General features: G+C 43.3%; 1 protein-coding gene across 4 annotated transcripts in view; it reads right to left on the bottom strand.

The window, feature by feature from the left end:
* Positions 1 to 16,704, bottom strand: part of PPARGC1B (PPARG coactivator 1 beta) — a 161,402-nt gene extending 144,698 nt beyond the window's left edge. For all 4 annotated transcript variants that reach the window (XR_006102579.1, XM_042455794.1, XM_042455795.1 and 1 more), the window contains exon 1: positions 16,357 to 16,704. Coding sequence is in view for 3 of the 4 variants with exons in the window: in XM_042455794.1 (XP_042311728.1) it covers positions 16,357 to 16,452 (96 nt within the window). In the remaining variant the exon portion in view is untranslated. The remainder of the gene's footprint in view (positions 1 to 16,356) is intronic.
* Positions 16,705 to 17,086: the final 382 nt, after the last annotated feature.

The raw sequence follows: 17,086 nt of genomic DNA, 5'->3' as shown, positions 1-17,086 counted from the left end.
ACAATAGGTGAGGTGGACTATAGGTCTATAGGTTCACAGAAGCAGAGAAGTGTCAATAGGATCAAACTGAGGTTTTTTTTTTTTTTTCTGAATTGGTAGAGAAACAACTTGTCTCATTCTGAAACAATCCGAGAACCAGAAGGGGAAGGGGTTTGCTCATCACTACTAGCCACATTCCCCAGCATTCACAAATGTAAGCTGCAACCATGCAGCATGATGAAGTGACAAAGTACTCTACCATTAATCTGATACAACCCAGCTGCCATGGAACAGAGGAATGATTCCCAGTCTCTCTGTTTTTGCATTACAGAAACTTAATCACTGAATGCAATCACCCACCCATCACAATATCAAGGATAGGCATGCTGGGTTTACGTGTCTAGTCACTATTATGGCCTGGACAGCCAGGAAGTAGATCATGATCTTCCAACTAACCCACCCTTCAAGCTTAAAGTACAAAGCATTCTTGCAGAAATGCAGTATTCCCTCGTGTGCTCCTCTCTGGCATTCTTGTTAAAACCCTCCAATGACAGTATCCTTAACCTCAAGTAAAAAATTGTTCCAGGGCATTCCAGTTTAGCAGCTTCTGCCCAGGGGCAGGGGAAGATGAACAATGAAACCTTCATGAGGGTGAAATCAGTGTCACAACTAGAACAGGAACTAGAAGTCCTGAGATCAGGTTACCTGAGAAAGTGCCTCCTCCCATCTATACCTATCCAGACCTTAAGATCATCTTCAGAAACCTTCTTCCAGATGCCACACATAAGAAAAAGCAGGTGGCTGCTAGGAAAAAAGGTTGTCTTTGGTGGTGCTGTGATTGTGGAATCCCTACTCAGACACAACACACAAACACACACAGAGAGAAGTTTGCCTGGTGTCCATGTGGTCATTTCAGGTCAAGCTGAAAACTCTTTCTTTTCATCTGTAATTTTAATCTTTAAAAAACTGATAGTACTATTAGCACTGCTATATTAATGTTTTGCTGCTGGAGATTTTTTTAAAGATTTAATTGACTTACAGGTTTAAGTGCTATTCTTAACTGCCCAACAATCAAAATTGATTGATGCTGTACAGAGATCACTGTTGTTGTGTGCCTTCAAGTTGTTTCTGCGTGGAGAAGATGGCAAAATGCTAACAGAAGACAGAGAAAAGGCAGAATTACTAAACACCTTCTCAGTCTTCTCAGAAAAGGCAAGGGGTGCTCAACCTGAGGATAATGGAGCAGAGGAAGAATAGAGAATTTCAGCTCAGAATAAGTAAAGATAGTAAGAGGAATAACCTTATTAATCTAAATGAATTTAAGTCCCGGACCAGATGAACTCCATCCAAGGGTATTAAAAGAACTGGCAAATGTAATATCGGAGCCATGGCAATAACTTTGAAACTCCTGGAAAACAGGAGAGATCCCAGCAGACTGGCGGAGGGCAACGTTTGTCCCCATCTTCAAAAAGGGAAAAAAGAGGATCCCAAACAATTATCGTCCAGTTAGTCTGACATCAATACCAGGAAAGATTCTAGAGCAGATCATTAAACAAGAGTCTGTGAACATCTAGAAAGCGATGCCATAATCACAAAAAGTCAACATGGGTTTCAGAGAAACAAGTCAGGCCAGACAAACCTAATCTCTTTCTTTGATAAAATTACCAGCTTGGTAGATGAAGGGAATGCTGTGGATATATATATCTTGATTTCAGTAAGGCCTTTGACAAAGTTCCCATGACATTCTTGCAAACAAGCTGTAAAATGTGGGCTAGACAAAGGAACTGTTAAATGGATCTGTAATTGGTTGACCGCGAAGCCAAAGGGTGCTCAACAATGGCTCCTTTTCATCCTGGAGAAAAGTGACCAGTGGGGTCCCACAGGGCTCTGTCTGGGCCCAGTGTTATTCAACATCTTTATCAGTGACCTGGATGACAGAATTGGGAGCATACTTATCAAATTTGCAGATGATACCAAATAGGAGGATAGCTAATACCCCAGAGGACAGGATCAAGATTCAAAATGACCTGAATAGACTAGAAGCTGGGCCAAAGCTAAAATGAAATTCAACACGAGAAATGTAAGGTATTCACTTAGGGCGAAAAAAATAAAATGCACAGATATAGGATGGGGGACACCTGGCTGAATGAAACTACGTGTGAAAGGGACTAGGAGTCCAAGTAGACCACAAGTTGAACATGAGTCAACATGTGATGCGGCAGCTAAAAAGGCCAATGCTATTTTAGGCTGCATCAATAGAAGTATAGTGTCAGATCAAGAGAAGTAATAGTGCCACTGTATTCTGTTTGGTCAGGCCCCACCTAAGAATATTGTGTCCAGTTCTGGGCGCAACAATTCAGAAAAGGACATTGAGAAACTGGAGCGTGTCCAAAGGAGGGCGACAAAATGTGAAGGGTCTGGAAACCATGCCCTATGAGAGCGAACGTAGGAGGCTGGGGATGTTTAGCCTGGAGAAAAGAAGGTTAAGAGGTGATAGATAGCCCTGTTTAAATATTTGAAAGGATGTCATATTGAAGAGGGAGCAAGCTTGTTTTCTGCTCTCCAGAGAAGAGGACCAGGAACAATGGATGCAAGCTACAGGAAAAGAGATTCCACCTGAACATTAGGTAGAGAACTTCCTGACAGTAAGGGCTGTTCGACAGGGAATGCATCCCTCGGAGGGTGATAGAGTCCCTTCCTTGGGGTCTTAAACAGAGGCTGGATGGCCATCTGTCAGGATGCTTTGATTTGGATTTCCTGCATGGCAGGGGGTTGGACGGGATGGCCCTAGTGGTCTCTTCCAACTCTAGGATTCTATGATTCTATGATTAAGCATGATGTTGTTCAGTGGTATGCTTTGGCCTTCCTCTGAGCTGAGAGAGTGTATGATGGTCCAAGATCATCCAATGGGTTTTCATGGCAAAGCAAGGATTTAAACCCTGGTCTCCCAAAGTCCTAGTTCAACACTCAAATATACACATGCTAGCCAGGAGACACAATTAATATTTAAATAAACACAATTAACATATCAATATTCATCCTAGTTGTTTTTTAAAGATATCATTCATTGTCTGTCCCCACTAAACCATCATCCAAATAGCTGAAGTAAGTAATGATTACTAGCAAACCTGTGAAGCTTACCTAACTAATACAAACAGCACTCACTGGTTTCTGTTTCTTTCTGTTGCATGTTTTTAAAGGTCAAACTGCAGTCCACCCCATTTCCTTAAATGGGCTTTTAATGTATCAGTGTCCAAATTCAGGCACAGGAGGGCACCCACTTTGCCTCATTTTCCTCCTATCCTAAATGTCACCCTGCTGCTTTGGTCTGTGTACCCTGGAATTCATCTTCTGAGGTGTCACCACCACTGCTCCCATTGCAACCCTGGTGAATACAGTACCTGTTCATGAGGAAAAGGACAGTTTTGATCACAATTAGAAATGTACAGAATTCTTCTTTAATACATGCTCTTACATTCACAAAAGCACATTATCAAACTCACACTGCTGTTTGTGTATGTCCAAAACATTTAGATTTCCTTGGAGAATGAGAGCTGTGGTGGAATATGCTCTACTCTTCAATAGTTTCTTTTATTATTATATGCATTTCAGCCCCATCTGAATTCTAATCAGTGTTGTTGATAATAAAAATAAATAAATAATGTTCCAAATACACCAGGTAGTTTTTTCCAAAGTTCAAAGGGCTGTGATGATGAATCTTAGATTATTGAAAGTTCGCCCTTAACCCTTGGCCTGTCTGCCTGGCCGGTTCTCCAGCGCCCGCCTATAGTTTTTTGTGGTTTTTGGACATGTGGCCATGTTCTAGCAGAGTTTCTTTCTGGTATTTTGCACATCTGATGCCAGCCACAGATGCTGGCGAAACGTCAGAAAGAAACTCTGCTAGAACATGGATGCTGGTCATAACTTCGACTTTACAGCCCAGGATCCTGGCCCCACAGCAGCCCAATCTGCATCCATCACTTCAGCCTCCACTTCTCTACCACAGTGACTGTATGCAAGGTATCTCATGGGTCACGTGGTGCATCTACTGCCACCATGGGTCACCCATTGTGGTCAAAATGTGGTGCTCAAATGGGTTACATTGGGGTGTCCATTCTGATCTCATAACAAGCAATCCATAGTGACGATACAATGCCAGGCGATTAGTTGAACAGGCCAGTGCAGATGCTTCTGCTGTGCTGTGCGATCTGCGAGGGCCAGGCTTATATTAATTTGTTTTAACCTTGTTATGCCCCATTCTGGTGTGGGACTAACAGACATTGTCCAAACTGCCCACAGCAGAACTAGAGTTTGGTATCAGAAACAGGATGAAGCCAGAAAGGGCAGAGGGAACGGGACTTTTAGCCTTGCAGACAAGGCCTACATAGGCTTCTAAATAAGAGTTATCCAAGAGGACCGTCACAGCTTCTATAGGCGGAGCTGAAAAAGGAGAAAAATAAGACAGGATGACCAATTTGAAGAATAATAACCTCAAAACCTTAGGGTATCCACACGGCAGAAATAAGTCAATTTGGTATGACTTTAACTGCCCTGAGTCTGTCCTATAGAATCTTGGAATTTGTTAGTATGGTGAGACCCCAGAGCTCTCTCACAGCCAGGTGGATACCTCACCAAATAACAAATCCCAGGATCCCACAGTATTGCATGTGACAGTTAAAGTGGTGTCAAATTCTTTATTTTTAAGGTGAAGTCGAAGGCTTTTCATGGCCGGCATCCATAGTTTTTTTTGTGGGTTTTTCGGGCTATGTGGCCATGTTCTAGCAGTTTCTTTCCTGACGTTTCACACAGCAACTGTGGCTGGCATCTTTGGAGAAATTCTCCGAAGATGCCAGCCACAGATGCTGGAGAAACATCAGGAAGAAACTCTGCTAGAACATGGCCACATAGCCCGAAAAACCCACAAAAAACTATGCTTTATTTCTGCCGTTTGGAAAACCAGCTTGGACAGTGCATCCAGGCTTTAAAAAAATGAATAGAATAGGAAGATCTGTAGATGTAACTAGTACAAATCTTAATGCAAATACTATGAATACTACCAAGGCTTAGGAAGAGCCCAAGCCATATAACTAAATTTGTTGTTAGCCGCCTTGAGCTCCTATATCAGGAGAAAAGTGAGATATTAATAACAACAACAATAACAACCCCCAGGTAGAAGAATACAAGTATCATTGGCATCAACCTGTGTTACAGAGAGCAAAGACAGGGTGACTACATGCTTAATTGATTAATTCATAATATTGCAAAGAATTTGCTCTTCTGTGCAAGTTGCTAATAGATTTGGAAATCTAATCCACTTCTCTCCTGATGGATTTCAGTCCAGTTTCCCATAGCTTGGTCAGCAGTGCCTGCACATTACAAAGAACAACAAAACATAAGAATGGTATAAATGTCATATCCAGATTGGCAATTAGTCACTAAGGCTGGACAACTTGACAATATCCAGGTGTATTTTCTGACATTTGGTTGTAACAGCTTAGGCCTATTAGCTTATGTTACCACATTGTGAAAAAGATTGTAAGCAATGGGCCTAATCTTTTAATTTGCTCATGTGAACTTGTTGGTTAAGTGTTCCAAATTCTTGAACTACCAGCCTGATCTAAAACCAAGCTGGAACAAGATCCATTGCAGTTGCAGCTGAACCTGAAGTGAACCTGGAAACAAAACAAAACAAATTAATGGCCTGACTGAGACCATCTAAACTGGCCCTAAATCTAGGGAGGAGTGAATGGATCCAACCAACTTTCACTGTTAAGTTTTAGTCTCCATTCACTTAATTTATACTTAACAGACACATAATCTGCAGACCATATCATGATGCCTGGAGTAACATTTTGAGTCAAAAGGTAGGACTGGTTTTAGCAATACTTACTGATGAAAAGCCTGTAGCCTAATATTTGAGATCAACAATTTAAAGCAGCTAAGGGCAGAAATGATGGTGGTTCATTCTCAGTTAACTGTAAACGGGGAAAACACATTATAATAGCCTCCTGCAGCATGGTAATCCCTCAAATGTGTTGGAGTGTAGCCCTTATGCTCTGCTACATTTGAGAAGGCTGTACTATATCACCAGCCACTTCAGACAGCTACTCCATATAATTTAATACCCCCTCCTCCTCTCTGCAAGACTTGCCACTCAAAAATGACAGCGCCAACAGGAAAGCATTTAAACATCAGGATAGCTAAGAAACTGAATAATCTATCCACCTTTTAAAATGATTTATATTTGACTGTTTTATACAATACTAGACTAGGATGCATAGGATAATTTATATACAGAGAAAGGCACACACAAAAGCTACATTTTCCATCCACAAGGTAGAATACAACCTTATCAGGACAGTGGTGGGAAACATATGGTCTTTCCCATGTTGCTGGACTGCAGTTTCCACCAGCCTTAGCCAACATGGCCATCCAAGGGGGATGATGGGAGCTCCAGTCCAATAACATCTGGAGCTTCTGTATTCCTGCACAAGATATTCTGGACAATGTCCACTGAAAGGATCAGGACCTGCACAGCAGTACAATTGATGTCTTTAGTTTGCACAGGTAGTTTGAATCTTCCCACAAAAGGGATTATTTGCCCTTGGGGAACCAATTAACCAAAACCACAATGATTAACTAAGAGGAATTTGCCCTCATGTCTGGAGTATGTTCACCTGGTATGTATCCAGTGTGGCCTGAATTTTCTCTTTTCCCTTTGCTTTCCTGGCAAGATGCTTAAATTCCAGGTTCATTAGCATTTTCCCCCTTTCCCCCCCCCCCCCCATAATACCAAAGGTCAGATTTGAAATTCAGCCAGTGGCAGCTGAAATTTCTCTTTCTCAGCAGAAAGAAAAGCCCACTGAGAGCCAACAGCCAAAGCGACTTTCTTCTACCTTGAAATTATGAATGTCATCACAGTCCTAAAACCTGCCTCGTGAAAGGATTTTTAAGAAAAGGAAGCTACCTTGTACTGTCAGATTACTGATCTATTGAGCCTAGTTCTCTTTTTTGATCCAACTAGTTGGGTTGTCTCACCTCGGGACCTTTATCTTGTATGATTATTGTGGCACCCCTTTTCCTTATATAAATTGAGTCCCCCTTATCAGAAATGCTTGAGGTCAGAGGTCAGAAGTATTTTGGATTTTGGAGTTTTTCAGATTTTGTAATATTTGCATATACATAATGAGATCTCTTGGAGATGACACCCAAGTCTACCGTATATACCTAGCTATAAGTCAACCTCATGTATAAGCTGAGGTCAGGTTTGGGGGCCAAAATTATGGATTTTGCCGTGACCTGTGGATAGGTCGAGGGTAAAACTTGGAGGCTCCTTCAACGTGTGTATGTGTGCATATGGCAAGAGTGACTCTCACTGAGGCCTTTCTTCATAGTTTCAGCTTTTGTTTTAGCCAGACACGAGGGTGGGAGGGTGACACTTAAACAGCAATATCAACCAATCACCTAGGACTCTTTCTGCTCGGCTCTTTCTTGCTAAACTCCTCTCCGCACCACATGGGGAAAGCTGAAAGAGCTGCTATCACATTTCCATAGTGACCTGTAAATAAGTTGACCTGGGATTTGGGGGTCAATTTTTGGGCATAAATTTTTAGATTTATAGATGAGTACATACAGTAAATATGTAATTAATTTATGTTTCATATACCCCTAATACACATAACATGAAGGTAATTTTATACACAGTATTTTTAATCATTTTGAGTTTTGTGTTTGTGTACATGAACCATCTGAAGGCAAAGATGTCACTGTCTTTGCTACCCATGTGGATAATTTTGAACTTTGCAATATTTCAGATTTTGAAATTTTGGATATGGGAGACTCACCTTACATCTGATTGTATGACTACGTACAAACTACAAAGCTTGTGCTTGTGAGATGTTTACTCCTTTGGACTATAACTCACATAATCCACCAGCCAGCATGCTCACTGTGTTTCTGGAAGATATAACCCCAAAAATAACTTTTCCAAGCTCTACTGAATTGCTGCTGCATTATTTGCATTGTACATTTTACATCATTATGGAGTCATGGTTAAGACAAGTCCACCTGGATGCCTACACAATACACAGAGGCAACCCTGTTGCTGAAATCACTATACTGTAATACCATCCTATAGTTTTCACTTTTAAAGGAAACTAAACTAAAGGAAATTTAATTTTTGTAATATCTAGCCTTGAGTTCTGATAATATTCTGGGCCTGACTTTAAAAGTTGACAGAATTGTTCTCTTTTTTTCTCTCCATTTTCTCTCTGTGAAAATTGAATGTGTACCTACCTATTTCATATAACTCTAGACAACTTACAATACAACTGACGATTTCTCAGCTCTCTTGTGACCTGGCAACTTGAACAATAGTGGTGTGTGTGAAATGGCAGTATGACTAATAGTTCAAATCCCAGGTTCTCATTATTACCAGCAACCCGTCTGCATTCAAGTAGACACCAGACTCTCCGGAAGAGGGACAGCCATTTGAATGCAGATGGAACACTGATAGTAATTAAGAACCTGACTCCCACATGCCACTATAATGCTATTGCCCAAGGATGGAGTTCTCTAGGCAGAAGAAAAAACAGTATTTTCATAGAACAGAAGGCTACAAATCTTCCTCAGTCAGACAGACACAGAATAACAATGTCAATTAGACTTCTCCTGGTGGCTCTCTCTCTCTCTCTCTCTCTCTCTCTCTCTCTCTCTGTGTGTGTGTGTGTGTGTGTGTGTGTGTGTGTGAGAGAGAGAGAGAGAGAGTGAGTGAGAGAGAGAGAGAGCTGTCCACTTATGACAATCCCATGCATTACATACAGTTTGCTTAGGCAACGAATACTCAGAGGTGGTTCTGCCAGTTTCTTCTGGAATATAGCTTTCAGCACCTAGTATTATTAATTGATAGTCTCCCATCCAAGTGATAATCAGAACAGGCCCTCCTTAGCTTCCAGGATCAGTCAGGATCTGGTGCCTTTAAGGTATTTAGGCCATACCAACAAAATGTGCAAAGGACTTCTTGAGAGTATTACGATACACTTCTCTATGTGTGTTTACATAGAGGTAAGCACCATTAAGTATAGTGGTGTTTATGCCCAAGGAAACTCCTTCCATTTTAACTATGTTGGGAGTTGTCGGTAGAGACAGACATGCAGGGGCACCTTTAAAAGTTGCCTGACTAGACCCTAGGCAAGTTTACACATAAAAAGCCAATGGTATTCAACAGAAAGAGGTAAGAGTTAATTTATTTTGCTTTCAGTGGAGTTTATCTGGACCTCATTGATTCTGCATAGGACTGAAAGAGGGAATTCTTTTACACTCCAGTTCTGACCACATTTACTCTGAGGTGAATTGAACTGACTTCTGTGGAATTATTTTTAAGTGACTAGACTTAAGAGTGAAGCCTGTGGAGGAGCAGGAGTTTGGCAGTGGTTAGAGCAATAGGACAGGAGAAGCAGGAGAATCTACTACCACCCTAAACATGAAAGAAGATCTGCGTTTTCTAACCCAAGAAGGTTTGCTTGCAAAAGACTCATCTTTCCCAGGCCGTTCATTGGCTGGGCTACTGCAGGCAGTACATTCATAACTTTCCAGGCTAGGGAGGGGGGTGAATGGAAAAACATCTTAATTAAAAGTAACTGGGCATGCACTCATGTTACTGCCAATGCTGGAGGCTCCAATTTTAGGCTAAGCCATCTTTTATTGCTTCCCTGAGCATCAAAAGAAAAGGAAACATATCACACTGCCCTGGCACAGAAAGAATGAAGGAGAAACAGTTCTTTAGCATCCCAAAGCTTTCACCCCACCTCATATTACAATAAATTGGAAACACCACCCCTTCCTTCATATGTGTTTCACTATAGCTGTCATCCTCAGTGGGTATACTGTCAAAAGGATTCAGACTAATGACTGAAATGCAGTAGTTGGGAAATCCATACATGGTCGTTAGTTTACTTTAACTGAAAGTGGAAGAAAGAGTGAGGAATACACCTTTGAATAATGGAGGCTCCATCTAGCTATTGTGGCTACCAGAAACGTATGCCTCTATCAACATGAATTTGCCTTTGTACATGTTTGATATTCCACCCTTTGGTGAAAAGGGTATCGCCATGTTTCTAAAGCTAGCATCAACCTATGAGTACAATCCCAGATCAATTTGATGGGATCTGGAAATGAATTGTAGGCCTCATGGTCTCCTTTATCCACCAAAGCCACACTCTGGCCAAATAGTCATGACCCCTTTCAGTCTCTACTCTCTAGTACTGCACTCTGACACAGCTATGCCACCTCTATAAATTATACAAACTGATGGCTGAAAAACCCATGCATATAAAAAACCATTAGGGTGTTCCAATAAAGTCTAGGGAGCAGCCTTTGGGGTGGAAAATGTTTTTCTGAGCATCATACAAAAAGAATTGTGTTGAATATGTACAATCAACTGCTTAGAAATCTAGATAGCTAAGAGATACTCCTCAATAAGAGCACACTACACCATACTGTGCAGGTGTCACACCATCCACAGAGACCCATTTACCACATAGAACAAAGGAAAAGCCATTCACCACAATGAATGCCTGCCATACAAACTAGTCCCACAAGCTAATTCAAGAAATGGTTGCCTGGCTTACATCTGGCATGTCTGAAAACAACCACTCACTGCCGCACCAGTGGCCAGAAAGACCAATTCATTCTACAAAGAAAAGCACAAGTGTTACAGCAGCATTGCCACTCTTCCACGCTAAATCACAGAAGGAGAAATAGCCAAGTGGGTTTTTCTTACTATACAGCTGTTGTCTGTGGCTGGCTGTAAATGCATTTCACGCTCAGACCTTTTGAATGCGGCAACGTGTATCAGTTACCATTCAACATGTCCATCTGTGGCAATTCCCTGGATCACAGTTGGCACTTGAGAGACTTGAATGCAGGCAGTTGAGTCTAACCATTTACATCACTGTCCAGATTTTGGAAAGTAGTGCACAGTAACAATCTGAATCCAAGATTCTGTAAAAGTATCACTCACAGTAGTCACCTGGTACAGACCACAGCCATAAAACTCTACTTCTTGTCAATCATTTTAGCCAATAGGGTCTATGTTGTAGTTGGTTCATCTGCTAGCTGTTTCAGTGGAAAAGAAAAGGAGGAAAAGAAAAAAGAAAAACTTCCAGAAATACTAATTTCAAATATTATTCCTCTGGGTACTCCACATGCAAGAAGATCTCACTTGATTGAGTCTGTAGTGGAAAACGTCTCCTGGCTTCTAACCATACTTTTTACGATCACTGAATAAATAGAGGAATTAAGTCTATACAGCTGTCTGGCATTAAGTTCACACCTCTTTGAGTGGGGTCCATGTTGAAAAGGATACTTAGATCATGTTTCACTTACAATACAATGTCACACAATATAATGCCATAAAAAGACATAAGCACACAATTTCAGCCTTATAGTTAAAACTTAACTAGAAAGAAATCCTACTATTTTCAATGGAATTCAATCTTGGCATGCTAGTTTTCTGCTGGTAGGGCATTTTGGAACACAAGGGAAACTCAAACACGTCACCCTCTGTTCTCAGTTTGATGTGGCACAATCCAGAAAGGACTCTATATGAATTATTCTGAACATGAAATTTGCCACTTTGTTTCAAATTGTTGCTGGCATGTGTCAAAGAAAACAACACATGTCACATTAAGAAAGTAAACCTTTTATTATTTCACTAACCGCATAATACTCTGTGTTTGCGTGTGTGTGTGTGTATCTTTAAGTTGCCTGTTGACTTGCAGAGACTCAATTTCATAGGGTTTTCTTAGGCAAGGAATACTCAGAGGTGGGTTTGCCATCTCCTTTCTCTGAAAGGCCTACAACACCTAGTATTTGGGGCCTCCCATCCCATTTCTAACCAGCACTGACCCTGCTTAGATCAGATGGAATCTGCAGCCTTAAGGGTATTTATACTCAGAAATCAGTCCTGTTGCATTCAACAGGGCGTAGTCTCAAGTAAGCGGACACATATCTATCACCTAAATGAAACAATCAAAAAAAGGACCATTATGTTCTAAGCATAAGGCCCTGCCAAACTGTGACCTGGAAAAGCTGAGGAAATGTTTCAGCAGGCAGCCTCAAAACAGCTGGTCTATATGATGTAAGAAAACTTGGATAATTTGAGAAAATCAGGGTGGTTTTCTGGGCACTGTACAGGGACTGTGCATGCCATCTGGTCTACACTAGGTTGTAGAGCAATATGAAGGAATATTCAAGTTTAAAATTAGTAGTAAAGTACATCAACTACAGTGTGTTGAAAATATTGGGCACAGTTGAAATTTTTTCCCCTCATTTTTAATTTCTTATTTTGTGTCTCATCCTCATTTTGCTTCTCATATTTGTATTTGTAATAAGGAGGTGGGGAGGGGGGAATGCTTAATCTAGGGACAGAGGTGGGGCAGGACAGGAGCCATTATAATGCCTTTAATGTTCAATAAAACATCAATAACATCAATGACAGATAGAGACAGGCCACCAATATGATCCCACAAAGTGCCCACAAATGATCAGGGTTACTGCTGAGTCTGAACATGGTGGTTTTAGTGGCTTCGCCAAATATCTGTTCAGGGCTGGAAAACCTGAAATAGGTCCTTTCACACAACACAACTATAGTGCTATGATTCCAGTTTAACCACCATTGCTGCATCCTATGGAATCCTAGGGTTTGTAGTTTGCTGAGGCACTATACCTTCCTAGCTGAGAATTCTGAGTTTAGGAACTGCAAATCCCAGGACTCCACAGCATATTGCCATGGAGTTAAAGTGGAATCATAGTGCTATAATCATCTCACAATCATTCCCAAACTTTGCTTCAAGGTGTTTTGGACTTCAACTCCAGAAGCTCCTTGGTTAATAGTCAGGAATTCTGGGACCTGAAGTTCAAAACATCTGAAGGACCCAAATTTGGGAACCATTGATAGTGTGAAAGGCTCATGTAAATGAGAACCCCACAGCCATCCTCTTCTTTCCATTCAGTCACAGGGGCATGCAGACAGACTATGGCTCCCCTCTCATGCCAAACAGTGAGGTGATGCTGGCCTAGGTATTCTAAAAACACCTGCATAGTGTTCTGTAATGGGAATAATGCCCATGTTTTGTCAAGAGCAACACTACCCTTCGCCTAAATCACCTGAAGAAAACATAGGCATTCATTCCAACAGTGATAGCTCACACAGGCCAAAAGGAGCATTGTACAAATCTATGAAACAGCTGGAAGTGTGTGCATACCGTCTGAGAAAAGACAACCCATTTTGTTTTGGTCAATAATAGTTTATGTCTCCAACCCTTAATTAATTGAGCTGTTAGCAAGTCTCTGGGAAAACAGAGAGGAAATACTGCCCAGGGAAGCTCCAAGTGATGGCCTGTGTTACCATTATTATTTTTTCCTTCAACAAATGAAAAATGGAAGAGCCAAGCTGCTTTCTCGCTCTTCAGGCAAGATGGAGAAAGTATCTTGCTATTATCTCCCCAAGCAGCGTATGCTACGAATTTCTGATACCTTGCAACACCTGATGAATTAGCAGCTATGATCACAAATTTGAAATGCAAAGCCCAGAACGCATAGTGCTGGCTCGCGCATCAATTGCACATTTCACACCGCTGCACAATAAGCCCCTTTCGACAAATAATCCAGACTGCAAGAGAAAAGGCCTTTAATATCTAACTGTTGTAATGCAGTCATTTTCGGAAACATTCTTTCCCGCCATGCAAGACGGAGATCAAGGTGAAGAAGGCAAAAACATCCAGAGGGCTTGCTGTTCACCTACACTATTTCACAGCATCTCTGGCAAAGCTGGAGGAGGGAAAGTAGTCCATAATGGGTGGTGGGAAGAGCTGAAATCCTGCAGGGGTCTCCATAAGAAAAATACAGATTATATTCATTATTTCATCACTTTGTGACATTTTATCTTTTTGGGATCCTTGGGGTATGACACCGGGGGCTAGTGGGCTGGGAGAGGTTTACTTGCAGAAGCAGCTTCCAGGCTTCATTAAAAACTCCAGAGGCAGGCCAGCAATAAGGAGAGGCTACTATAGTACAGAAATAATGGGGAGGGAAGAAACGTCAGAGACCAGCCTAGGAAACACCTCTCTCTCTCAAGCAGAGCATGTGACAGCAGCCCAAGCTGGAGCCTTCACTGCAATTTCGTCAGAGGTTAAGGTACAAGTGCAAAGCACATTTACAACCCGAAATCTTTCTTTCCAAAGAAATCACATGCCGCTCTCCGTTTGACTCCAGACTTTAACCCTTGCACATAGGCGGAAGAGGGAAAAAATAAGCCAAAGATTTTTTTTTTTAAAACCTTCCAAGTAATGCAAAGGGGCCGAAAGTCACAAGCACACCTGCCACAAATATGAAAGTGACCCTAAAGCTTTCCAAACTATAGCTTAGCAATAGCGCAACCTACATACAGATAGCTGCTTATACAAGTTAACACAGATATGCTCTCATCTGTGCAAAACCCAGATTTTCAGGAAATTTCCACTCAACAGCTTTTTCAAACCCAACGTACAGCGATTGCAATGATGCTTGAGGAAAAACCTTGTATTTCAAAAGGCCAAATAGCTCAGTTCTCCAGAGAGTAGTACACAGCATGCAACAAGAACCTCTGTTCTACTTTTTATGTTTAAAGAGACCACACAATTGGTTACAGGGGAGCAGACTACAGAAGGCAACCAGAGCATATTAGGCAATTTTATGCAACCGCTTTGGTCTCAACCTGTTTTCCACTGGTCCCTCTAGAAGAGCTTCCTAAGGCTGCATCCACACTGCAGAACTAATCTGGTCTGACACCACTTCAACTGCTATGGCTTAATGCTATGGAATTCTGGGAAGTGTGGTTTGTTGTGGCACCAGAGAGCGATCCAGATTACCATAATGCTCCCAGAGCTATCTCCCTTTAGCTACACCTGCACTGCAGAAATAATCCAGGTTGACCCCACTTTAACTGCCATGGCTCAGTGCCTTTGAACTCTGGGAACTGCAGTTTTGTGAGGCATTCCGCCTTCTCTGTCAGAGAGCTCTGGTGCCCCAACTAAGTACACTTCCCAGAATTCCACAGCATTGGCCCATGGCAGGTAAAGTGGTGTCAACCCGGATTATTTCTGCAGTGCGAATGCAGCCTAAGCAAGTCCCCACTCCTTCCAGCCTCGTGTAAATAAACCATTGGAGGCAGACAATACAAAGCCTGCTTACAAAATACTCTGTCTTTACTCCTTCACTCCAGCTGTCAGCATCTCCTCCTTCATTCTCCAAAATAAATAAGCCCTCCTCTACCGCCCGCCCAGCCAGTATTGTCCCATGTCCCCAACTGGAAATCTCCAGCCCCAGCCCCGGGCCAGAAGTGTTCAGGCTACTCTGGATCTGGTTTGGATCTGGTTCTGCCTGGCTCCGGCAACACACCTCCCCTAAGGAAGGGCAAGGATGGGGCTCAGGGCAGGAGGGCTTGTTTGGGTCCCAAACAAACCCTGCTTTGAAGACACCCAAGAAATCAAGCCAAGAGCAAGGCAAGAGGAAGGCAAGGCAAGGGAGGAGTGGCATGTGCCACATCCCGATGTGAAACTGTTTAGTAACCTCCGCTTATGTAAAAAAAGAAAAGAAAAGGAAGGCAGCCAAGAGAGAGCAAGTGCAGAAGGCACGAGGCATCGTAACCACGGGGGGGACGTCTCTGCAGTTGCAACAGGCTCTGGGTTTGAATGGTGCTCGAAGGTCTGGCCACATGGGGTCTCCCCCCCCCCTCCTCCTCTCTGCTTTTCCCCCATGGAGAAGCATGCAACCCGCTGCTTTTTCCCAAGCAGGACTCCACTCGTGACCAGGGGAGGGCTGCCAAGAAAAACCCTTAATCTCCTTGTCAGCTTCCCAAAGGAAAAGTGGAAGGGAGGGCGGCAGAGAGGTCCGAAGTCTCTTATGGGGACCTCTTTCCTCGGGTCCTCCTCCAAAGAAGCCGCCAAAGCCGCAGCATTCGCACCCAGGACCCCACGAATGAATATATATATAGTATTATATATTCCCTAAGCGTCCCTCCTTCCAAAGAGGAAGAAGGCTAGCGATCCCAAGCTCCTGGCTGCCCATCTCCACTCCACGTGGAAGGAAGGAAGGAAGGAAGGAAGGAAGGAAGGAAGGAGGGGGGAGAAAACCCCCAAAGTGTTTCGGTTCCTGGAGTTTCTCTTCCCCTTTCCCTGCCCGCTTCTTCAATTGCAGGGAGCCAGGAAGGGACCGGGGACCCTCTACGCATCCAGATCCCAGTGGATCCCTCACTCGCTCCTGGATCCACTGGAGGGGGATCCCAGCCCGCCCGCCTGCCTGCCTTGGCTGCCCGAGTGCCTGGGGCTGTGGGTCTACCTGGCCGTCGGCGAGATAGTGGAAGACGAAGGAGGAGAGCTCCTCGTCCAGCAGCCCGCTGCTACTGCTGCAGCACTCCGGCCCCGGCTCCGCCATCTTCCAGCTCCGAAGGCGCCCAGCAGCAGCAGCACCAGCAGCAGCAGCAGCAGCATGCGGCACACAGGCAGCCAGCCAGCCAGCCAGCCCCGCCGGAGCAGCAGCAGCAGCCAAAGCCAGAGCCAGAGCAGGAGGAGGAGCCTTCTGCAGCCCGCCGGCCGGCCGGCAAGAGCAGGGGGAGGAGACCCGGCGCAGGGCTCCTTTTCCCGGACCCGCCCTACATTTTCCTGTCTTCTCTCCAGCAGGGATTCTCCAAAGGAACCACCACCTCCCCCATCTGGGGCTAAGAATACAGGGTGACCAGCCTCCGTCCTCCTTTTTCTCTGGACCCGTCCTACATTTTCAGCCTTCCTAAAAGACCCCCATTTTGGACTAAGAACAAGATGATCAAACTTGGTCCTCCTTTTCCCCAGATCGGTCCTACATTTCAATGTTCTCTCAGGAGGAATTCCTAAATGACCTCCATTTTGGGCTAAGAACAGGGTGACTAGGCTTGGTCCCCCTTTTCTCTGGACCTGCCCTACATTTCAGCCTTCTGTCCCGGGGGGGTGTTCCTAAAGGACCCCCATTTTGGACCAAGAATAGGGTGACTAGGCTTGGGTCTCCTTTTTTCCAGACTTGTCCTACATTTTCA

Source organism: Sceloporus undulatus, chromosome 2, assembly GCF_019175285.1.
Source record: "Sceloporus undulatus isolate JIND9_A2432 ecotype Alabama chromosome 2, SceUnd_v1.1, whole genome shotgun sequence".
NCBI lineage: Eukaryota > Metazoa > Chordata > Lepidosauria > Squamata > Phrynosomatidae > Sceloporus > Sceloporus undulatus.
Note: the sequence above shows the minus strand (reverse complement) of the source record. Positions and strands in the feature narration are given on the sequence as shown.